This window comes from Jaculus jaculus, chromosome 19 (assembly GCF_020740685.1).
Source record: "Jaculus jaculus isolate mJacJac1 chromosome 19, mJacJac1.mat.Y.cur, whole genome shotgun sequence".
Taxonomy (NCBI): Eukaryota; Metazoa; Chordata; class Mammalia; order Rodentia; family Dipodidae; genus Jaculus; species Jaculus jaculus.
This window is the reverse complement of record NC_059120.1, coordinates 59995638-60018467: the sequence shown is the minus strand read 5'-3', so window position 1 is coordinate 60018467 and position 22830 is coordinate 59995638. Positions and strand designations below refer to the sequence as shown.

Below are 22830 nucleotides of genomic sequence, written 5' to 3'. Positions count from 1 at the left end.
GACCCCTAAGATACTCTTTGGGGGCAGATCTCAGCCCTAGCTCCAGTCTGTGAAAAGGTACGGTGTGGTCGGGCAGATTTCCTTACAGAAGGCTGGCTGCATACACAGATTTGGACAACTATAGTCTGAGCATCCCTGTGGGATGCAGGAACCCTGTCTGGCTCCAACCCGAAGAAGTAGGTCAGATTTCAGATAAGCGGGTGATTTTCCTGTAAGTGATGAAACCCTCCAATGTCCTTAATCAGAAACAGACTCCTCAACTTACCCCGCACAGAAAACCAGCAGCAGTGAAATGATCCACTGCCCACACACATCCCTCGTCCCCACCACCCTCATTCTCTGGTCCCCACCGCCACCCTCCTCATCCTCTAGTCCTCATCCCCTGTCATCTACCCTCTTCAATTGGTTCCTCTGGAGGAACCTAGGTGCCTTGCTAGAAACAGGAGAGCTGAATCCCGCTCACCCCCGCCCCGCGCTTCTCTGTAACAGTGGTCTGAAGAATCTTTGCCAAAGATTTGCTGACACCGGTTGGAGTCTCTTCAACAGTCCACTCCTCAGACAGTACAGTCCCTCTGGGAATCCTGCCGGCTGACCCATGATCACGCGACCAGGCCTACTCGAACCCTGCCCTGGAGGGGTGCACTCTGGACCATTCCTTCTGAGCATCACAGTGCCCCACAGCACTGTGTCTACACATCCTCCTTCATACAGCAACGACCAGGAACTTGGAAGTCTCCAGAAGCTCTATCTAGCCCCCAAGATCTATGCCAAGCTTATAAATTGGCCCAGGCCAATGACCTTTGGGGACAGGTATTTTGCTATAGCCTACTGGGTATCATTTTCCATCTATTAAGGCTTTTCTTTTTCTTAATGGACAGGGTCTTGTCACACAGCCCAGGCTGGCCTTGCGTGTAAAATGCTTCTGCTACAGCCTTCTGAGTACTAGAATCATAGACCATGTGTGCCTGAAAAGGCCTTTGTGCCACAGAAATACCCTCCAACATCTCCCATCCTCAGAGACACTGAAAGTCACAATCTCCCCCATGTTTAGGATCGAGTGTACTTTAAAACTTATCCTGTCCCTAGGGTACCCATGGGCTGTGGAGCCAGTATAAATGGCGGGCTGAGGGGAACAAAGTAGTGGTCAAGGCAGCGATACTAGGAGGTGGGGTGGGGTGGGGGTGGGGCGTCACCTAGCTGAACACAATCCAGACACAGCAGACAACGTCTTTCAGACCGAGTGTTTTATTTCAACAGACATCCCTGGTTTAAAAAAAAAAAATGGTGAGGGAGAGTTCAATACCTCATCATACCCCACAGGGGGCGAAACTCCCAAGGAGAACTCAGAGCCCCCTGGAGGCATTACTAGAGTCTTTGCTAGCTCCAACACAGAAAGGAGCTAAGTTTTCAAACTCATTATATAAGAAAATTCTATCAAATATGCTCCTTCTCACAGAGGCAGAGGCTGGGTCCTCGGGGAAGAGGTCCTGCACAGAGAGCAGCTGGAGCTCCGGAGGAGAAGCTGGGGGCCAGGCCGTGGTCCTGGAGCAGCGGAGCCTAGAACCCGTACTTAGCTTGGGTCTGCCGGCGGCTGAGCTTGTTTTCCGACCAGGTGCTCTTCAGCTCCAGCTCCCGCTCCTTAGCCTGCGGCAAGATCACGACAGGTGGATTAATTCAACCAGCGGATTGACGGGCTGGGGCTCAAACCAGGACGTGTACATGCTAGGTTTGCAGCGTACCACTGAGCACACCCAGTCCCTAAACTTGAATTCCCACCGGCATTGCCTCTTGCCTCTCTGCGTTTCAGCTGAAAATCCTCCTCCCACCACACTGGTTCTAGAACACGAGGCCTCCAGACAGCACCTGCCTGGGGGGACAGACTCACGCGGCCTGGGGCCTGAGGCTTGCTCTGGCAGTTACAACCAAGAAACCCAAGCAGACGGTGGACAAACGGAATTAGAGGGCATTTGAAGGGGACAAACCGGTGTCTTAGCTACCTGGCCAGAGGAGTGGGAGCCTCAGAGGCTTGACCACTAAGGCTGTGGAGACCAGAGGAGCTGGGCACTGAGCCCTTCCCCACCTCCCAGCTCTGGGGCCACAGGTGTGGGTGAAGCTGCGGGCCTGGCTTCTTCTCTCTCTGCGTGAGCACTACAGAGCGGGCTCGTGCTCACCCTGCACAGCAAGGGCTCTCGCCCGCGCCGCCGCCACCGGGCACCTGGCAACTTACTCGTCACCAGTAGTCATGGTGTCATCATCCTTTTTTTTTTTTTTTTTTAATATTTTACTTTATTTATTTAAGAGAGGGAATGAGACAGAGTGAGCGAGAGGGAGGGAGAGAATGGGCACACCAGAGCCTCCAACCACTGCAAACAAACTCCAGACACAAGCGCCACCTTGTGCATCTGGCTTACATGGGTCCTGGGGAATCAAACCAAGGTCCTTTAGCTTTGCAGGCAAATGTCCTAACCACTAAGCCATCTCTCCAGCCCATCCTTTTGGTTTATTGAGGCAGAATCTCACTCAAATCCAGGCTAACCTGGAACTCACTCTGTAGTCCCAGTTTGAGGCCAGCCCAAGAGTACATACAACCTGGGCTAGAGCAACACCCTACCTCAAAACAAAAAGGGGGCTGGAGAGTGGGCTCAGTGGTTAAGGCAAAGCCTAACAGCACAGGTTCAATTCCCCAGGACCCACGTAAAGCCAGATGGACAAAGTGGTGCATCCGTCTGGAGTGTGTTTGCTGCAGCTGGAGTACTCACTCTCTCTGCCTCTCTTTGCTTGCAAATAAATAAATAAAAATATTTTCTTGTAAAAACAGAGAAGACAGACAGGCATGGTATCACACACCCTTAATCCCAGCACTTAGAAGGCAGAGAATGGAAGATCAATGTGAATTCAAGGCTACCTTGAAACTACATAATGCATTGCAGGCCAGCCTGGATTAGAGTGAGACCCTACCTCAAAAAACAAAAATAAGCCGGGCATGGTGGCACACATCTTTAATCCCAGCACTCAGGAGGCAGAGATAGGAGGATCACCATGAGTTTGAGGCCATTCTGAGACTTTACAGTGAATTCCAGGTCAGCCTCAGAAAACCAAAAAATAAATAAATAAGCATTAAGAATCATTTTAGGGGGCTGGAGAAATGGCTTAGTAGTTAAGGTGTTTGCCTGCAAAGCCAAAGGACCTCAGTTCGATTCCCCAGGACCCACATAAGCCAGACGTACATGGGGGTGCATGCGTCTGGAGTTTGTTTGCAGTGACTAGAGGCCCTGGTGTGCCCTTTCTCTCCCCCTCTCTCTGCCTCTTTCTCTCTCTCAAATAAATAAATTAGACTAAAGTTTAAAAGCTCATTTGAGAGCCAGGTGTGGCAGCACACATCTTTAATCTCGGGACTCAGGAAGCAAAGGCAGAAGGGCCACTGTGCGTTCAAGGCCAGCAGCCTTTGGGACTAGAGGGAGTAACAGGTCAGAGTGGGCTAGAGTGGGACCCTAGCTCAGAACTAAACAAAAAGAACACTATAATAAACCATGTCACGCCCTTCTTAAATTATGTCTTTTTGTACATGTAAATGTTTACTTAGCAGAGTTTAAGCACCTCTTATCTGAGTCTTCCATGTATGTAATAAGGTGCAGTGACATTGGAGGACATCTCCCCCTAGTGGTCACACGGAGAACATGCTGGCTGGCACTTGGGCTCTTTAGTCCAGAGCCCAGCCTCCCATCCAGCCCCAGATTTGCAGGGACCCTGTGGGGAGGGGCGGGCCCTGGGCCTCCTCACCTGATGAATCAGGTATGTGATCTGATGTTTCCGCCGCTGCTGACCTGTTGGCTGTTCGCCTTTCTTCTGCAAGGGAAGATAAAGATAACACTGTCCTCAATCCACACAAGGAAGCAAAGTGTCTCATGTGCCAGGACAGCGTAAGGCTGGAGAACCGAGAAACCAGCTTTGCAGCCCGAAGCCTGGGGGGAGTGAACCTTTTATGTCTGCACACGTACAATACAGATATGTTTGTTAAAGCTATTGCGTTAGTCACCCAAGCTCACAATACTTGCAAAAACAGTCTGCTAAGTCTCCATCTGGCTAGAAATACTTCAAGGCCAGGACTGTCCTGTTTCTCTCATGACCCTACCTCCAGCACCAAGCTCCAGGCTCTGCCCACCACAGACATCACCTTCCGAAGGTCCAGGACGGCTGCCGTGCCAGGTGGTGTGGTCTTGTGCCTCTCTCCAAGCCTCCTCATGAGCCCTACACCCATGTGCCCTTATACCCTCTCCATCTCTGTCCCCTCCTCCCCAGGCAGGCCAGATGTCTAGCCTGACTCCTACCTAATGCTTACCATGCCCTCCCATCAGTCACCTTTGGCTGGAATCCCTCCTCTCCCTTACTAGTGTCCCTGGAGTTGGAAAGTTCACAATCTCCCAGCCTCCATCCATAACTACACTGGACCCCTAACCAAAGTTTGATCCAAACGATTTACTGTCAAAGTCTATATTGGTCTGGCCTCTCATTCTGTGGTTTCTGTCAGAACTGTCTCAGGCTAGCAGTTTCCTCGCCAGCCCCACCCACTCTCAGCACTTCTCTCCAGAGTCTCCTAAGCACTTATGTAATCAATGCGCTTTGCAGTCATTTACACGCAAGTGTCCTTCAATCTCTACAAAGAGGCTGTCAACACCAAGGACAAGAACAATATCTCCTTCTCTTTTAAAAAGCAAGCTCAATACAATGAGGTGGGAAGAAAGCCTGGGAAAACAGAAGATTCTAATTGCTGCTGCTACTGAACATCATTTAGTATGGCAGTAAAGATGCCATACGTAAAACACCCAGGGTCAGTCCACAGTGAGGACCGATAACGGCAGCTACAACCCCGTGATAGCAGCTTCCCCGCCCCGCCTCAGTACAGCCCTCTCTCCTAAGTGGCTCTTCCAGTAAACAATGATGGATCTGTGCTCATCTAACCATGATCCTTTGTTTCGTCCTAGATGACCACCAGCATTCGGTTAAAACAAACAGCAGGGGACCTGGATGGCCATCTGTGACCACAGAACAAAGTAAACCAAATGGGGAGATGAGAAGGAATAAAGTCCTTGACCTTGGCATTGTGGCGCTGGGCTCAAATCCAGAGCTCTTCCCCAACTACCCCTCACCCTGACAGCCTCATTAGTGTCCACACTTGCTGTACTCAGCTGCTAGGAGAAATGACGTCCATCACACAGACTGAAGAAAACCAGCACAGAGAAGGAAGGAATGTGGCAGGGATCAGAGGAAGAAAAGCACGTGGAGAGACCACAGCTGATAAGCAATGGGGAGAGAGGCAAGAGGAGCTGAAGTCCGGGAGCCCAGAGACCCAGCACTTATGAGGCTCTCGAAGATGGTCTGGGGTTGCCAGCAGGGAGAGAGAGATGACTGAAGGAAGGGCAGCAAAGGGCAGAGCTGTCCACTGGGACAGAACCACACGTCAGAGGTCTTCCCAGCTGCAGTCTGAGAAGTTCATTCTCTATGACTAAAATCCAATGCCAGCCAGACGGGTAAAGTTCTGCAAAGCTCTGGGAGAGAGGAGCGGTCCCTGTGAGACCTGGCGCATACTCCCGTACCATGGCAGCAAGTGTTTGCTTTGCGTAGCGTGAGGTCAGTGGGAGCAAGACCAGACCACTGGCTGCTCAACAGCCATTCATGCTTACTTTGCTGAAGGACTTCATGCTTTTCTCTTCGGTCAGTGACTTGGTCATCCATTGCTGGGCCCCACTGAGCTGGTCATCACCTTTGATCTCCACAAAGTTGATTTCCTCCCTCCCTCGGTTCCTCTTGCCCTGTAGCCGCTTAAACTGGAAAAGAAAGAAGAAAAAACAAATCAGAAGTGTAGGAACTGGGAGTGGTGAGGGGCAGGGAGAGCAGGAGATGTTGCTAAGGCCCACGGCTCTAAAGAAACTCTCGCCCTCCCCAGCCCACTCCCGCCGTGCCTCTCTTCAATCCCCCTTTCCGCCCTGCCACCTACCCAGCTCCTTGGTACCAGGGCTATTTCTCAGGTCTTCTCAACCCAGGACAGGGAGGTTGAAGGGAAGCCTAAACACGAGTGTCCACAGCCAGTAGAGCATGAATTCATGCTCCGACTACACATAAACTGTGTCTGCCTGAGGGAACAGCATAGAGTTTTCTTCCCTTTTGCTTTTTATTTTAAAGTATTTATTTATTTATTTGCAAGCAAAGAGAGAGAGAGCGAGAGAGAGCGGAGAGACAGACAGAATGGGCACACCACAGTGTGTCTAGCCACTCTGCCAATGAACTCCAGATGTATGTGCCACATGGGTACTTTATGTGGTTTCTAGAGAATCAAACCTGGGTGGTCAGACACCTTAGGCAAAGGCCTTAACCCTAAGCTATTTTTCCAGCCCCCCTTTGTTTTTGTTTTTGAGACAGGCGCTCACTATGTAAGCCAAATGGACCTCACACTCAAGATCCTCTTGCCTCAAGACCTGGGATTACAGTTTTCAAATTGGGAATTCAGGGCAGGGGTCCTGGGGAGATGACTCTGGATAAAAGCACTTGCTGCCCAAGCATGAGTTTGGATTCTCAGCACCCACACAAAAAGCCAGGTGTGGTGGTGCACGCCTTTAATCCCGGCACTTGGGAGACAGAGGTAGAAGGATGGCCGTGAGTTCAAGGCCACCCTAAGACTACATAGCAAATTTCAAGTCAGCCTGAGCTCTTGGAAAACAAAATAACAACTGGGTATAACCATGTACACCTGTAACCCCACCACTGAGCGGGGCACAAACAGGAGGATTGCTGGGGCTTGCTGGCCAGCCACTGAACTGAAAATGCTGAGTTCCAGGTTCATGAAAGATCCTATTTCAAGGAAGCAAGGCAAAGGAGTGACAGAGAAGGACGTTCAACATCCTCCTTGGCCTCCACACACGGGCACAGTGTGCACACACCACAAACATGTGTGCGCACACACATACACCATACACACAGGAGGTTCTGGATGGTCTGGGGAGGTGGCTCAGTCAGTAGAGTGCTTGCCTAGTGTGCACGAAGCCTTGGATTCTATCCCCAGCACCACACAAAACCAGGCGTGGTTAGTACAGGCCTGTAATCTCAGAACATGGGAGGTGGAGGCAGGAGGATCAGAAGTTTAAGGTCACATTTGCCCGCATTGGAAATTCAAGGCCAGCCTTGGCGACACAAGACTCTGCATCAAACAAAGGGGAGGGGCAATTCTGGGTGAACTGGATGTAACAGTGACTGCCTCTAGTCTTAGCTACTCAGGAGGCTGAGGCAGGAAGAATGAATGAATGACTCCTCCCCCAAAATTTCTCCTCTAGAAATCACTTCTAGGGGCTGGAGAGATGGCTTAGTAGTTAAGGCATATGCCTGCAAGGCCAAAGGACCTTGGTTCAATTCTCCAAGACCCATGTAAGCCAAATGCACAAGGTGGCACATGGGTCTGGAGTTCATTTGCAGTGCCTGGAGACCCTGGTGTGCCCATTCTCTTCCTCTCTCTCTCTCTCAAATAAATAAAAAGTAAAAATAAAAATCACTTCTCAGAGCCGTGCATGGTGACCCACACCTTTAATGCCAGCACTCGGGAGGCAGAGGTAGGAGGATCACCAGGAGTTCGAGGCCACCCTGAGACTGCATAGTGAATTCCAGGTCAGCCTGGGCTACAGTGAGACCCTACCTCGAAAACCAAAACAAACAAACAAAACAGAATCATTTCTCAGTCTTTCATGATAGGCCACGCCTATAATCCCAATATTTGGGAGGGCCGAGGCAAAAGAATAGAGTTCAAGGTCAACCTTGGCTATACAACAAAATCAAGACCAGCCTGGGCTGCAGGAGACTCAAAAGCCAAAACAAAGAAACTGCAGGGTTAAGAATCCGTTATCTCCCACCTCTCTCACTAGACTGACATCACACAGACAGTGTGGGGGTGCAGGCTTGGCAGAGGAGGGCTTCACAAACAGGCTAGCAAGTTCTCTCTTTGCCTCTTCCCCCACACAGTCAAGCATGGCGGCACATACCCGTAACCCCAACACTGGAAGGCTGCGGCAGGAGGACTGCGTGAGTGTGACAGCAACACGGACTACCCAGCAAAACAGCAGGACCCCCACCCAAGTCGTGTGGGCCTGCGCCTAGAAGGGTGTGGGAAAGGACAACACAGCCAGTGCCATGAACATGCAACTGCGGGACCCAATGCTGCCCTCAGCACCGGCGCCTCCTGCACTCGCTCTGTCAAGAGACAGGCCACGGCCAGCAGGCACAGGCGGAGGGCCGGAAGCACCTAGCCGCTGCTCTGTCCCTGCGCAGTGCTCAGGGAAATGGACACAACGCCGTCACCTAGGGAAAGATGAGCAAAGGACAGATTCCTTTCTGGGGAAACTGAGTAGAGAATAACTACTCTTCATTTATGCATGTATGTATGTATGCATGCATGCATGCATGCATATATGTATGTATGTATGTATGAATGAATGAATGAAAGAGGCAGGTAGAGACAGACAGAGAGAAGAGGTATGTCAGGGCTTCCAGCCACTAGGAACAGTGGCATTTGGTTTTATGTGGGTACTGAAGAATCGAACCTGGGTCCTTTGGCTTTGCAAGCAAGTGCTTAACTTCTAGGCCATCTCTCCAGCCCCATTTTTCCTTTGTTTCCTTGCACGTGTGCATGTGTGTGTGCGTACATCCTTTGTGTGCCCACACGGCACCCGTACACTCGCCTGCGGTGGCGGCTGGAGCTAAGCATTTAGGAGCCCAAGCAGTCTCCGACCCACACCACAGCTCGCCGGGTTTTCCCTGCAAGCTCTGGAGACTCTCACGCCTCTGTCCCTCTACAGGGCTGGGTTACAGATGCAACAGCCATACCCAGCTGTCTGCGTGGGTCCTGGGATCAAACTCGAGACGTCTTTCAGACCTCCTCAGGTCATCTGGCTTCAACAGGGAATGCTCTTAGCTGCTCAACCATGTCTCCAGCCTGAGAACAGCTACTTTTCATAAGAACATCCATCCATCCAAACAGCCTTTAACTGCCCTGCAGATTTCATATCTCGTTCTTGAGCTGACAGCCACAGGCCAGGCTACTTCACAGTACTTTGTGCCACAGTCACAAATGCAGGGTGACTGATAATGGCTGCTCAGTGTCTCCCAAAATCCACTTTTCTCTTCTTTTATTTTATTTCTTGAGGCAGGATCTCACTGCATAGCCCACTGTGACCTAGAACTCACTGTGTAGTCCAGGTTGACCTCAAACTCAGCGATCGTTCTACCTCAGCCTCCCAAGTGCTGACATTAAAGGTTTATCCACCACACCCAACTCGTTTGCCCCTTCTTTGGTGTAAATAAACTACAACTTAACTATGCCCAGCATGGTGGCACGTACACTCCTTTAATCCAGGGCAGCCTGAGACTACACACTGAGTTCCAGGTCAGCCTGGGCTGCAGTGAGACTCTGCCTCAAAACAAATCAAGAAGGTCAAGGAGATCACTTTCTTCACTGTCTCTCGGCCCAGGTGTAGCTCTCGCGGACCAGTAATGTCCCTAATGTGAGCTGCCGGCACGCGAACCAGGCCAGAGCCTACACAGAGAAGGCCACGGCCCAGGACCAGATCTGAGCATTTTGGGAAGCTGCCACATGGCTCACCTCAAGCTGTTTTTTAAATGAGAGAAGTCTGAGTTTCTATTATACAAATCATTATTATTTAAATCTCTCAGTTTTATGTAGCCAAATATACTTCTAAGTGATACAATAAAAAATAAACTTTCCAGGCTAGAGAGATGGTTTATCTGTTAAGGCACTTGTCTGCAAAGCCAAAGGACCCAGGTTTGATTAACCAGTACCCACAAAGCCAGATGCACAAGATGGCGCATGTGTCTGGAGTTCATCTGCAGCAGCTGGAGGCCCTGGCACCCCCATTCTCATTCTCTCTCTCTCTCTTTCTCCCTCCCTCCCTCCCCCACCCTCTCTGCATGTGTCTGCCTCTTTGCTCTCAAATAAATAAATAAAATCTTTAAAAAAATAAAATAAACTTCCAGCCAGGATTGATGGTGTATGCTTTTAATCTCAGCACTCAGGAGGCAGAGGTAGAAGGATCACCATGAGTTCAAGGCCACCCTGAGACTACATAGTAAATTCTAGGTCAGCCTGGGTCAGAGCAAGACCCTACCTCAAAAAAAAAAAAAAAAAAAAAAGCAAACAAACAAATAAATAAATAAAATAAGCTTCCTGTAATCCTAGGGGCACTTGTGGGGTTCAGGATGTAGTAACGTGCTTGTCCTGCATGCAGAAGGCCCTAAGTTTCATCTCCAGCCCTGAAAGAGAAGAGAAGCGCATTTGGCATTGTCAACTCACCGCTTCATCATCGATGAAGGACGCGTCTGGAGCCATTTCCTGTGGGGGGACCAGCGCCAGGTCCTGTGCAGGATAGTAGCCACCACTGTAATAGTCCTGTAGCCAGAGAGGAGCACACACACACACACACAGAGCTGAGGGTACAATGGAGAGAGGGACAATGGCTGCTGAGAAGGAGCTGACCTCAGAAGGGCAGTGCAGAGCCACCTGCCCCACAGCCCCAGACCCGCAGCCCACCCTCCACTCACGACGGGCCCCGAGGCACTCATCTGTCTGCATACCAGACAGAGGGGCTGGTTTTGGACTTTGGAGGTAGGGTTTCACTCTAGCCCAGGCTGACCTGGAAGTCACTATGTGGCCTCAGAGTGAGTAGCCTTGAACTCAGCAATTCTCCTACCTCTGCCTCCCAAGTGCTGGGATTAAAGGTGTGCACCACCACGCCCAGCAGCCAGAGGGACATTTATGAGGGAAGGGTGGCAGTGGAGATTCTCTCCTGCTAAGCCCTGCTTCCACCACCGACCCCCACATGCCCTCTGCCAGGCTCGGGCTCAGGCTCATCTGGCTCCCGGGCCTCGGCTGCACTGCGAGCAGGGATGAGGGCAAGAGTGGGCTCCGGTGGAAGCACTCTGGGCACCAGCAGACTGTCTGTAAGCGGTGTGGACACAGTGCCCTCTCATGTGAAACCAGCTGCTGCTACACAGCAGGGACCAATCGAGGGTGATCACATCTGCACTGCAGGAGTGAGGTGATTCCCCAGAGGAGCTGCTCACGCGTGGTTACAGACCCCAGAGATTAGAGCAAGCCTCATCCCTGTGTCCAGAAGCCCTTTCCTCCTTGCCGCCATGTTTGTTTGCTCACTATGTGGCTCAGGCTAATCTCAAACTTATGATCCTCCTGCCTCAACTTCCTGACTGCTGGGATTATAAGAGTAGATTACTATACCCAGGTTGTCTCTACTTATTTCCATAATTATTCCTTCCTTGTGTGAGACTAAGAAATGGCCCTGCGAGAACATCCATGTGATAGTGAGCTAAATGGGAAGCATGATTAATACTCACTACGCACAAACCTACAGCGAAGCTGGGAGTGGCGTGGTGCACACCGCAATCAGCACTTGTGAGGCCGAGGCAGGAGTCCACACTGCAAGGCTGCCTCGAGGGAGGGGAGGGGAGGGGAGGGGAGGAGAAAGGAAAGAAAAAGTGAAAGGGAAGGGAAGGGAAAGGAGGAAGAGAGGAGGGAGAAGGAAAGAAAGAATCCAGAATCCAAAGTCTGAACTTTGTAACATAGTATTCACAGTAAACTACACTTACATTTCTGGGAATACCCCCCCCCCCAAGTATATTTAAGGAGCTTTAAATGTGCAAATGATGCATCAATGGTGTTTAACAATGTATAGTCCCAATGTGCTATTCAGAAACATCAGCAGTTTCTTAGACTTGGGATTTTCTTCTTGCTAGCCAGGTCAAGCCACTGTGAATTGTCTACTTCTATCCTAACAATAGCCCTGGGGCTGGGGGGAGGGGGAACCACTGTCTCTGGCTGGCCCATAGGACATGGTTTACCATACCAATAGGATTTAGGAAACAACTGTGTTCAGTCTTTGGCCAGGCCTGCTTCCCCATCCATGCCTAGACTCAAGAATAATGACCAGCGTCAAGTGGGTGAAAGGTGGAGACAGAAAGGGCAGCAAACAAAAAGCAAAATCCCTACGCCTACCTGCTGGGAGCCCCCACTCAACAATTCATGAAGCCTTCGACAAACAGAGCCTGATGCAAAATGCCCCCGGCACCTCACCTTAAATGACAGTCTCAGAAAAGACAATTGGGGTTATAAAATTTACTACTTCATGGGCTGGAGAGATGGCTTAGCAGCTAAGGCATTTGCCTGCAAAGCCAAAGGATCCAGAGTCAGGAGCCATGTAAGCCAGATGCACAAGGGGGCGCATGCATCTGGAGTTCGTCTGCAGTGGCTGGATGCCCTGGCATGCCCATTCTCCCCCAGCCCTCTTTCTCTTTCTCAAATAAATAAATAAAATATTTAAAAATTTTTAAATAATTTACTACTTCTTTTTAAAGGGTAAGTTATATGATTTGTTTTAGAGAGAGTTAAGGGCAAAAGTAAAGCCTGAAAACCTTTCTTGGATGAGGGAGGAGACCAAAGAATTTCTCTCACATGCTCTGAGCCAGGGAAGAAAGAGGGAGAAGGAGAAAGGGTCAAAGAGCCTTCAAAAGTTACTACGTGACAAGAAAGTGGTACTAAGGTATTTGGGCATTGTGGTGCATGACTAATCCCAGCAAATGATGACAAAGGCAAGAGGATCATGAGTTCAAAACCACACGGGTCGTAGTGGGCACGCCTTTAGTCCGAGCACTCGGGAGGCACAGGTAGGAGGACCGCCTTGAGTTTGAAGCCACCTGAGTCTACAGAGTGAATTCCAGGCCGGCCTGGGCTAGAGTGAGACCCTACCTCGAAAAAAGGAAAGTGCGCTTGTCCACCTCTTGTATCCTAATATAGATACCACACAATGGCCAAGAGACAGGCAAGGTTGACTTCTCCTAATGGCTGTCTAGGAAAGTCCCCCATTTCCTCTCAGGGGCACAATTCCTTCTAAGAATTCACCCAAATGTATATTCTTTACTAAAACTGTTCTGCTCAATTCTGGTCTGGTGACTACGTTTACCCCCATGCCCTGGGCTTCTCATTCCCTGTATGACCAAGGGGACTAAGTGTTCCAACAAGCCCAGGCTACCAGTAAGACCTGCAGAAACTGCTGGGTCACAGCCAGCAGTGCCTCTTCTCGGCCACCTGAGACCCCCAAGGACTGGAAGACCCTCCTTCAGACTCCAACTCTGGGCACTCCTTCTTCCAACATACTTACCACCTGCCAGTCTATGCGCTCATTCTGAGGCCACAAGAACACATCTAAATCTCTCTTCCAAGTAACATTTGAATAAAACATGTGAATAAAAATTATTGTAACAACCACTTGTTAATCATTTATTATGCTCTAAACACCATCTAGAAAACTGTGGGAGGCTGCTATTAAAAATCTCATCCTATAATGAAGATGTGGCACATTTATACAATGGAGTTCTACTCAGCGGTAAAGAAAAATGAAGTTATGAAATTTGCAGAAAAATGGATGGACCTGGAAAGTATTATACTAAGTGAGGTAACCCAGGCCCAGAAAGCCAAGCGCCACATGTTCTCTCTCATATGTGGATCCTAGCTACAGATGATTGGGCTTCTGTGTGAGAATGAAAATACTTAGTAGCAGAGGCCAGTAAGGTAAAAAGGAGACATAAAGGGAAGAGAAAGGAAGGGAGGAGGATACTTAATAGGTTGATATTGTATATATGTAATTACAATGATTATAATGGGGAGGTAATATGATGGAGAATGGAATTTCAAATGGGAAAGTGTGGGGGTGGGTAGGGAGGGAATTACCATGGGATATATTTTATAATCATGGAAAATGTTAATAAAAATTTTTAATTTAAAAAAAATAATAAAAAAATAAAAAATCTCATCCTACAAAACATTATAGGCCATTGCCAAGGCCCTTGGTTTCCCACCAGGAATAGATGGACCTTAACATCAGACCTGAAACTCTGAAACTGCTAGAGGAAAAAGTAGGGGAAACCCTTCAACATATTGGTCTTGGCAAAGACTTTCTGAATACAACCCCAATTGCTCAGGCAATAAAACCACAGATTAACCACTGGGACCTAATGAAATTACATAGATTTTGCACCACAAAGGACACAGTGAAAAAAGCAGAGAGGCAACCTACAGAATGGGAAAAAATCTTTGCCAGCTATATATCTGATAGAGGATTAATATCTAGGATATACAAAGAACTCAAAAAGTTAAATAATAAGGAATCAAACAAGCCAATCAAAAAATGGGCTATGGAGCTAAATAGAGAGTTCTCAAAGGAAGAAATACGAATGGCATATAAGCACCTAAAAAAATGTTCTACGTCACTAGTCATCAGGGAAATGCAGATTAAAACTACATTGAGATTCCATCTCACTCCTGTCAGATTGGCCACCATCATGAAAACAAATGATCATAAATGTTGGCGGGGATGTGGAAAAAAAGGAACCCTTCTGCACTGCTGGTGGGAATGCAATCTGGTCCAGCCATTGTGGAAAACAGTGTGGAGGTTCCTAAAACAACTAGAGATTGATCTACCATATGATCCAGCTATAGCACTCCTAGGCATATATCCAAAGGACTCATCTCATTTCCTTAGAAGTACATGCTCAACCATGTTTATTGCTGCTCAATTTATAATAGCTGAGAAATGGAACCAACCTAGATGTCCCTCAACAGATGAGTGGATAATGAAGATGTGGCACAATTATAAAATGGAGTTCTACTTAGCGGTAAAGAAAAATGAAGTTATGAAATTTGCAGAAAAATGGATGAACCTGGAAAGTATTATACTAAGTGAGGTAACTCAGACCCAGAAAGCCAAGCGCCACATGTTCTCTCTCATATGTGGATCCTAGCTACAGATGACTGGGCTTCTGCGTGACAATGAAAATACTAGTAGCAGAGGCCAGTAAGTTAAAAAGGAGACATAAAGGGTAGAGAAAGGAAGGGAGGAGGATACTTAATAGGTTGATATTGTATATATGTAATTACAATGATTGTAATGGGGAGGTAATAGGATGGAGAATGGAATTTCAAATGGGAAAGTGTGCGGGTGGGGAGGGAGGGAATTACCATGGGATATATTTTATAATCATGGAAAATGTTAATAAAAATTAAATAAATAAATAAATAAATAAAATCTCATCCTACAAAACATTATAGGCCATTGCTGAGGCCCTTGGTTTCCCACCAGGAATAGATGGTAAGACCTTATTGCTGAAGACTTCACATATTTGGCCTGCAAGGCTACTGAAAAATCCTGCTGGAACTAAGCTGATAACCTCCTCCATGTAGACCAGCTGACAGAAAGCTGGAAGAAGCCATCCAGTCTGCATGCAGTTCAATGGGAGAAAGAGAAATCACCAGTGAAGATACTCAACAGTGGACACTGCAAGCCTTATATTTGGCCAGCCAGGCCAAATGAGCCAACAGGTACAATAGTGGCACGTCTGTCATGGTGGAAACCAACTGCCCTCTAATTGGACTGGAGGCCTGCTCAATGCGGGGGGAATACATCCCTGATACTGAAAACTTAAAACAGGTAATCATGAGCCCTAGGGGTGTAACGTCTGCTGCTGTCTAGCTAAATGTATATACTATGTTCACCAAACTGCCCGGTAAGCACTTCTCTTAATGTTCATATGTTTATATTAATGCTACTCTCACTTTTGGTTAGAGAATCTTCTCTTTTCAGATGGCAGTGACCTTGGGATGACTCAGAAGACATCATGGTGCTGGAAAGAAGTGACAGGAGTGCTCAGCACTTTAGTAATATCTTGATCACACCTTCCAAGGCTCAGGGTCTATTGCTGAAGAGGTAGTGGAAAGAATGTAAGAGCCAAAGGAAGGGTAGAGCTCCTTACAACATGCTCCTCCAGACACAAAATGGCCTGGATATCCATAACCTCACAGTGCCTGACACTCCCTACACAAGACCATCATAAGAGGAGGAAAAGATCATGACATCAAAATAAGAGAGACTGATTGAGATGGGGAGGGGATATGATGGAGAATGGAATTTTAAAGGGGAAAGTGGGGGGGGGAGGGTATTACCATGGGATATTTTTTATAATCATGGAAGTTGTTAATAAAAATTTGAAAAATACAAAAAAAACTTGAAAAAAAATCTCATCCTACAGCTGAGGAATGGGACTTGAAGAGAGGCAGCCAGGCATGCTGCCCACACTCACACAGCATGGGGTCAAGACCCCACAGCCCTCAGAAGCCACTCACTGACCTTAATGTCCCACCTGATACCCGGGCCTTCTCTTACAGGCCTGCTCTTGGCCCGTCACCACCACTGCTCCTTGGCAACCTCTAGATTACCCCTTTCCTTCTCAGCCCCACCTCTCCCTCCACTGCCTGCCACAGAAGCTAACTGCGACATCAAATGTCCCCGTCCTCTTACTTTTTCCCTGAGGCCCTCATAGCTCCTACACCAAGCTCGCTGTTGGGGTGCTACAATTTGTCCCCATGAAGATCCATGTGGTAAGGGCTTGGCCATCAGCCTGTGGCACTTTCTGCTGGGAAGGACTGGAACCTTTACAAGGCGGGGCTTACTGGAAGGACATTAGGAAACAGAGGCTGTTCTCCTGAGAGTAATGTTGGGACACTAGCCCCCCACTATCTCTTAGCTTCAACCCCTCCTTCTGCACTGCCTGAAACCTCTGAACCCACAAATCAGTCACCTCAGAACTGTCACCAGTGTGACTTGGTAACTGAGTCCATAAGGTTCAGAAGGCAGGTGGTGTGCTCTGAGATCTGGTAGGTAAAGGAAAATCAAGACATGTCTCGCCACAGACACATCACGGCTCAAGTTCTCCCTGAGCACCATGCTCCAAACCCCCTGCCTCCCACATGCCTCTACCCACCTGATAATAAGCACCAGCGGCATTGGCATCGCCATATGTGGAAAACTGACTGTAACTGTAGTCGTCCCCAGGCTTTGGCATCCAAGGGGCCCCACTTGAGCCTGCTGCCATCTTGAACTCAAGGGGAGCATTGGCTGCATCGTCCTGGAAAGCTGGTTCTGGTTCCATGCCTGGAGGGAGCTCTTCGGGGACAGTGGGAATAGGGTAAGAGTATGGCTCAACTCCAGGTGGCTCAGCCTTGTCAGTGAGGGAGAAAAAGTTCTCCGGCGCCACTTCCTCGTCGCTGTCATCGTCCTCCTGGGTGATCTGCTTCGTCACCTGCAGAGCAGCACTCTTGGCTGCAGCCTTGATGGCAGAGGGCGACGGAGTGGTGGTGGCGGTGCCCATAACAGGAGCAAGGGGGGAGGGCTTGGCCTTAGAAGCCAGTCTCGAGGGCTTGGCATCCGAGGAGACGCCTGAGGGTTTCCGGGAGAAGGCATGGGGCAGGAGCAGCCTGTTAGTCTCTTCCATAGTCAGATTTTTAGGTTGGGGAAGCAGGGCAGACAAACCAGTCCCTTCTCCGGATCCCTGGGGAGCCCAAGTTTGGAGTGGGAGGAAGAAAGGCGACAAGAGAGAGTTTGCATTATGTACCAGCAAAGCCAAAACACAAGAACCTCATTCTGCACTCAGCCTACGACCTTCCAGCCTCTGCTCCCTCCTCAGAGCCTCCAGCCTGCCCTTGGCTTCTCCTGTCCCAGGCCCAGTGCGGCTGCTCTCACTTCCCACAGTGGCAGCCATCCCTCTTCTGAGTCCTGTTCCAGCAGCTCCATTTCCCTGTACCTTGGACCCTTCCTCAACAGAGTCTTCAGCAAACACTCACCACCCTTTCCCTAAAACCAAGTCTCCCTCAAGCTCACTACTCAGCCTCTCCCAAGTACTGAAGGTCAACGGCCAGGTTTCTTCAAGAGAGACATTCATGCCGGGTGTGGTGGCACACGCCTTGAAGTAGAAGGATCACCGCAGGTTCAAGGCCACCCTGAGACTACATAGTGAATTCCAGGTCAGCCTGGACTAGAGTGAAACCCTACCTCAAAAAACAAAAAAAATAGCAGCCACAATCCCAAGGACTGACGGAAAGCTCTATACATTGGTTCATCACTTGCCAAACCATAGCCAAGCACTCAGCTTATCTATCCACTTGTAAGCTAACTGGCTCCACTTATCCAGGGTCCCTGTCTGCTCATAAAAGTATCTTAGATTCTGGGGCTGGAGAGATGGCTTAGCGGTTAAGCGCTTGCCTGTGAAGCCTAAGGACCCTGGTTCAAGGCTCGGTTCCCCAGGTCCCACGTTAGCCAGATGCACAAGGGGGCGCACACATCTGGAGTTCGTTTGCAGAGGCTGGAAGCCCTGGCGTGCCCATTCTCTCTCCCTCTATCTGTCTTTCTCTCTGTGTCTGTCGCTCTCAAATAAATAAATTAAAAAAAAAAAAGTATCTTAGATTCTGCTTTCTATATGCTGAAGGGCCAGTCTGGAGGCACAATAAGAAAAGGAAAAGTAGAGTAAGACGTGGTGGCACACACCTTCAACCTCAGCACTTGGAAGGCAGAGGCAGGAGGATTGCCGTGAGTTTGAGGCCACCCTGAGACTACATAGTGAATTCCAGGTCAGCCTGAGCTAGCATAAGACCCTACCTTGAACCCCTCCCCCACCCCACCACCCACCACAAAAAAAAAAGAGGGTGGTGGTAGTAGAGGAAGGTGTTGTGTCGCTATCCTGGTGTACCAGGTGTCCCAGACGTCTCAGCCAAGAATAACCACAATGAGTGAGCAGGACTTCTGAGCTGGGCAGGCAGGAGGGCAGCCCCTCTTCCTGCCATGTGAGGGCCCGGACTCTGGCTCACAGGATCAGAGTAAGGTGCTGGGGAGGAGGGCGCTGCATGGGCCACCTGAGAAGTGCTTGGCTCTTCAACACCATCCAGAATCATGACTACGATCTGCTGCCAGGGCCACGTTCCCATTCTGCCTTTACAGCTCATCCCTTTCTACCACCCACAAGGTGGCTCCTCAGCTGTGGGTACCTTCTACGGCAGCCCAGCCTTCCTCCTCCAGGAAGCCAACCTGGAAGCACAACGCTAAGCTCATTCAGTTTCATCGTGCCGGCAAGTCGCTGCCCTCAGTGGCCTCTCCCAAGGCAGGCACCACACGTGCTCCCAATCGTCCTTCTGACTACTACCTGGCCCGGTTCGCCTACGGCCCCCCAGAGGTGGAAGTGGCACCTCAGCAGAGGGAAAGGGGCAGCGTCCGCATCAGATACGTGAACCCGAAGGCGGCTACCTTGTAGGGCACGCCCCTAGGGCCTAAGACCAGCATGAGACCCGGTGTGCCAGCCGTCAAGCATGGGGACACGTGGAAGACACTTCAGAGGCCAGAGCACATGACGGGGGTCACTCTTTGTTGTTGTTTTCTGAGGTGGGGTCTCACGCTAGCCCAGGCTGACCTAGAATTCAGTATGTAGTCTCAGGCTGGCCCTTGAACTCATGGTGATCCTCCTACCTCTGCCTCCCGAGTGCTGGGATTAAAGGCGTGTGCCAACATGCCCAGCTTTTTGTTTTGTTTTGTTTTGTCTGCTGGTTGACAGAGGGTCACTCTTGATCAGAGCAGCAGCTAAGGGCAGCAGTTGCTTGGATTCTCTAGTCTTGGACTATAGACTTTAATATGTCTGACACAGCCTGTGTCTGTGATGGTACAGGCCTTTGATCCTAGCACTAGTGAGGCAGAGACAGAAGAATTGCTGTGAGTTCGAGGCTAGCCTGGGACTACAGAGTGAGTTCCAGGTCAACCTGGACTAGAGTATTACCTTACCTGAAAGGAAAAAACAAAAAGCTTGATACAGCTGTAACCCCAGTTCCACCCATGATGGTTGGCCTGGTGCCAATTTCCTCATATGTGAAGTGGGATGATAAAAACCTGAGACTTAGGCCCTTAATGAGGTAAGAATCAGCTACAGTCTGGTGAAACACTTAGGACACACATGGTTATCAAGCAGATGCTGTTTAACTGTTCATGTCCAAGTTAGAAATGAGACAGGGAAAGACAGAGGACTTTAAAATACAGATTCTCAGTCAGACATGGTGGCGTACACTTTAATCCCAGCACGCAGGAGGCAGAGGTAGGAGAATCACCGTGAGTTCCTGGCCACTCTGAGACTAATTCCAGGTCAGCCTGGACTAGAGTGAAACCCTACCTTGAAAAACAAACAAAAAATACAGATACTCTTCTGTAACATCACTTTGGCCAATTTACCCACCCTAAGTAATCCTTTTACCTGAGATGTAATGAAGTGAATTGAGTTTCCATCTCCAGCCCAGGCTGTGTCAACCCCAGTGTGCCAACACCAAGAAGCAGCAAGGAGAGAGGGGAGGGACCAGACTCCCAGCCATAAGGGAAACCAAAGCCAGCCCTCCAGCCCTCCAGCCCTCCAGTACTTGCCTGGGCACGGACCCTAACTAAAAACTGCTACGCATCTTCTTCCAGGAACAAGTGTGCGAGGAGGAATGGCTGATGGCATCAAGCTTACCTGCACGACAGTTTTCTTCTTCGTGGGTTCATCTTCCTCGGAATCTGACTAAGAGAAAAGAGGTGGAATAAAGCATGACTGTTTTAGAGCAGTCAAAGAGACCCGTTCAGCAACACTGACACAGGACTGGTGTGGAAACCCACTCAGCGACAGGGACACAGCACTGGCGCAGAGGCCACGGCCACCTCTGTGCAGGGGGCAGCCACTTCCCGGGACTGCCACGGCCACCTCTGTGCAGGGGGACAGCCACTTCCCAGGACTGCCAAGGCATGCCTTGACTTCCTCCATTGCTATTCTGTCAAACTGAGACCATTTCCTCCCATTTTGTCCTTAGTGAAAGGAAAAAGCTACACCCATTCTTCCCTATAAACCTCTCCACTCCAAGATGAATAGGATTTGGGCAATAAACCTCATGCGATCTCGACTTCACTTTAAAAACCACTCACACAGACTACATGACCACATGGCTGGGGAACTCCTGTGGGATTAAGCGGCGTGTTAACTACTCTTTGGAGGCATTAAAGGTCAAAGCCATTGGAGAAGCCCATTCCCTTTCCAAGTATGATCTACTGTCTGGCAGACATCACTGCTCCTGTCTGGGAAGAAGACAAATGAATGACGTACGGGAGGGCCTGGGCCAGCCGGTCTGCGGGTGCTGGCCCTCGGACTCGGCAAGACACACCATGCTGAAAATAACTGCTATTAGCTCGGTACCAGACCATCAGCGTCTTTTAGTTGAGGAAATATACAAGGCGTATGAATAGCAAGCTTTAATTTTTAAAAAGTGGGGGGGGGCAGGTATGTTGACACATACCTTTAATCCCAGCACACTTTTAATCCTAGGAGTCAGGAGGCAGGCATAGGAGTTCCAGGTCAGCCTGGCTAGAATAAGACCCTACTTCCAAAAAGCCAAAAAAAAGGGGGGGGGGATAGAGAGATGCTCAGTAGTTAAAGGGCTTGCATGCAAAGCCTGATGGCCCAAAGCCTGATGTACAAGATGGCACATTCATCTGGAGTTCATTTGCAGTGGCAGGAGGCCCTGGTACACTTATTCTCATTTCTCTCTCTTTTGCTCCTTACAAATAAATAAATAAAATATTTTTAAAAATTATTTCCTGAGCCAGGCATGGTGGTGCACACCTTCAATCCCAGCACTTGGGAGGCAGAGGTAGGAGGATCACTGTGAGTTCCAGGCCACTCTGAAACCACATAGTGAATTCCAGGTCAGCCTGGACTAGAGTGAGACCCTACCTCGAAAAACAAAACAAAACAAACAAAAGAAAAAAAAAGTACTTCCCTAACCAAGAACCTTGAAGCATACATGGGAGGCAGAGGTGGAAGGATCACTGTGAGTCCAAGGCCAGCCTGGGGCTACAGAGTGAGTTCCAGGTCAGCCTGGGCTGAAGCAAGACCCCTCCTTGAAAAACAAAACACAACAACAACAAAATTTTAAAGCTCTCCATGGCCTTGTTGAGGCATATAAAGTACAGCTGAGTAGGCAGGAACCAAGACCGCATGCAAGACTCTTTAAATTCAAATCCTCCGCCTGCCTTTCTCAGTCCTCTTGATCTCACTGGTTCCTCTGGAGTCTGTTTCAATCATGAGGACCGACGCTACACTATATGCAAGACAACGTATCTAGTACTGAAGAAGGTTTCCCACGAGTGTCATAGCAGGGCATGGGCCGCTCAGAGTCCTGGACATTTGTGTCAGATGGAACCTGGACCAAGTTCTGTGTGTGATGAGCTGCTCACAGACAGCGTGCAAGGTAGGAGGTGTGACAAGTGCTGAGAATCGCGGTGGGAGGCGCAAGTGGCCAGGAGTGGCTCCAGCACACCCTTGAGTTCCAGCACATCAATAAGGAAAACCTCGGCAGCTTTTCTTTCTATCATCGTCATCATCGTTGCTGTTGCTGTCCTGGGCTCGAGCCAAATCTTCCCATGGAGCCTTGGCTGTCCTGAATCCTCCTGCCTCTGGCTCCTGAGTACTGGGAGATCACCCGTACACTCAAACATGGCAACAGAGGCTTCTCGTCAAACTAAAATTATGGGCTGAGGGCGGCACGAAGTGGTAGAGTCCACAGTGATAAGCGTTTGGACCTGAGCTCGCCTTCTAGCATGCGCACAGAAATAAAACCTAAAAAGAAACCTTCCAACCATATATATGACCCAGCAATCCCACTCCCGGGTATCTGGCCCGAGACTGGAAATCCGCGTTGAGATGCTGCACACCCATGGTGAGCTGCAGTGCTACTGACACAGCCGAGATACGGAAGTGACCGAAGTGCCCTTCAGCAGACGAGGGGTAAGAAAATGTGGTCTATGAACACGAGGTATGAGTCAGCCTTTAAAAGGGAGGTCTGCTCTCACCCTATGTCCTTGCCTTTTCATTAGG

The 22830-nt window shown here is 49.4% G+C and overlaps 1 protein-coding gene across 3 annotated transcripts in view; it reads right to left on the bottom strand.

The window, feature by feature from the left end:
• Positions 1-1227: 1227 nt before the first annotated feature.
• Prcc (proline rich mitotic checkpoint control factor) overlaps positions 1228-22830 on the bottom strand; it is a 39133-nt gene continuing 17530 nt past the window's right edge. Inside the window, exons 2-7 of one of the 3 annotated variants that reach the window (XM_045138742.1) lie at positions 20437-20484; positions 16882-17448; positions 10349-10411; positions 5682-5825; positions 3781-3846; positions 1228-1644 (exon numbers count right to left, since the gene is read on the bottom strand). In XM_045138742.1, the coding sequence (XP_044994677.1) occupies positions 1558-1644; positions 3781-3846; positions 5682-5825; positions 10349-10411; positions 16882-17448; positions 20437-20484 (975 nt within the window). In that variant the 3' untranslated portion in view covers positions 1228-1557. Of the gene's footprint in view, positions 1645-3780; positions 3847-5681; positions 5826-10348; positions 10483-16881; positions 17449-20436; positions 20485-22830 lie in introns of those variants that run through there. The other 2 variants (XM_004667290.2, XM_045138743.1) reach the window with 2 other exon arrangements.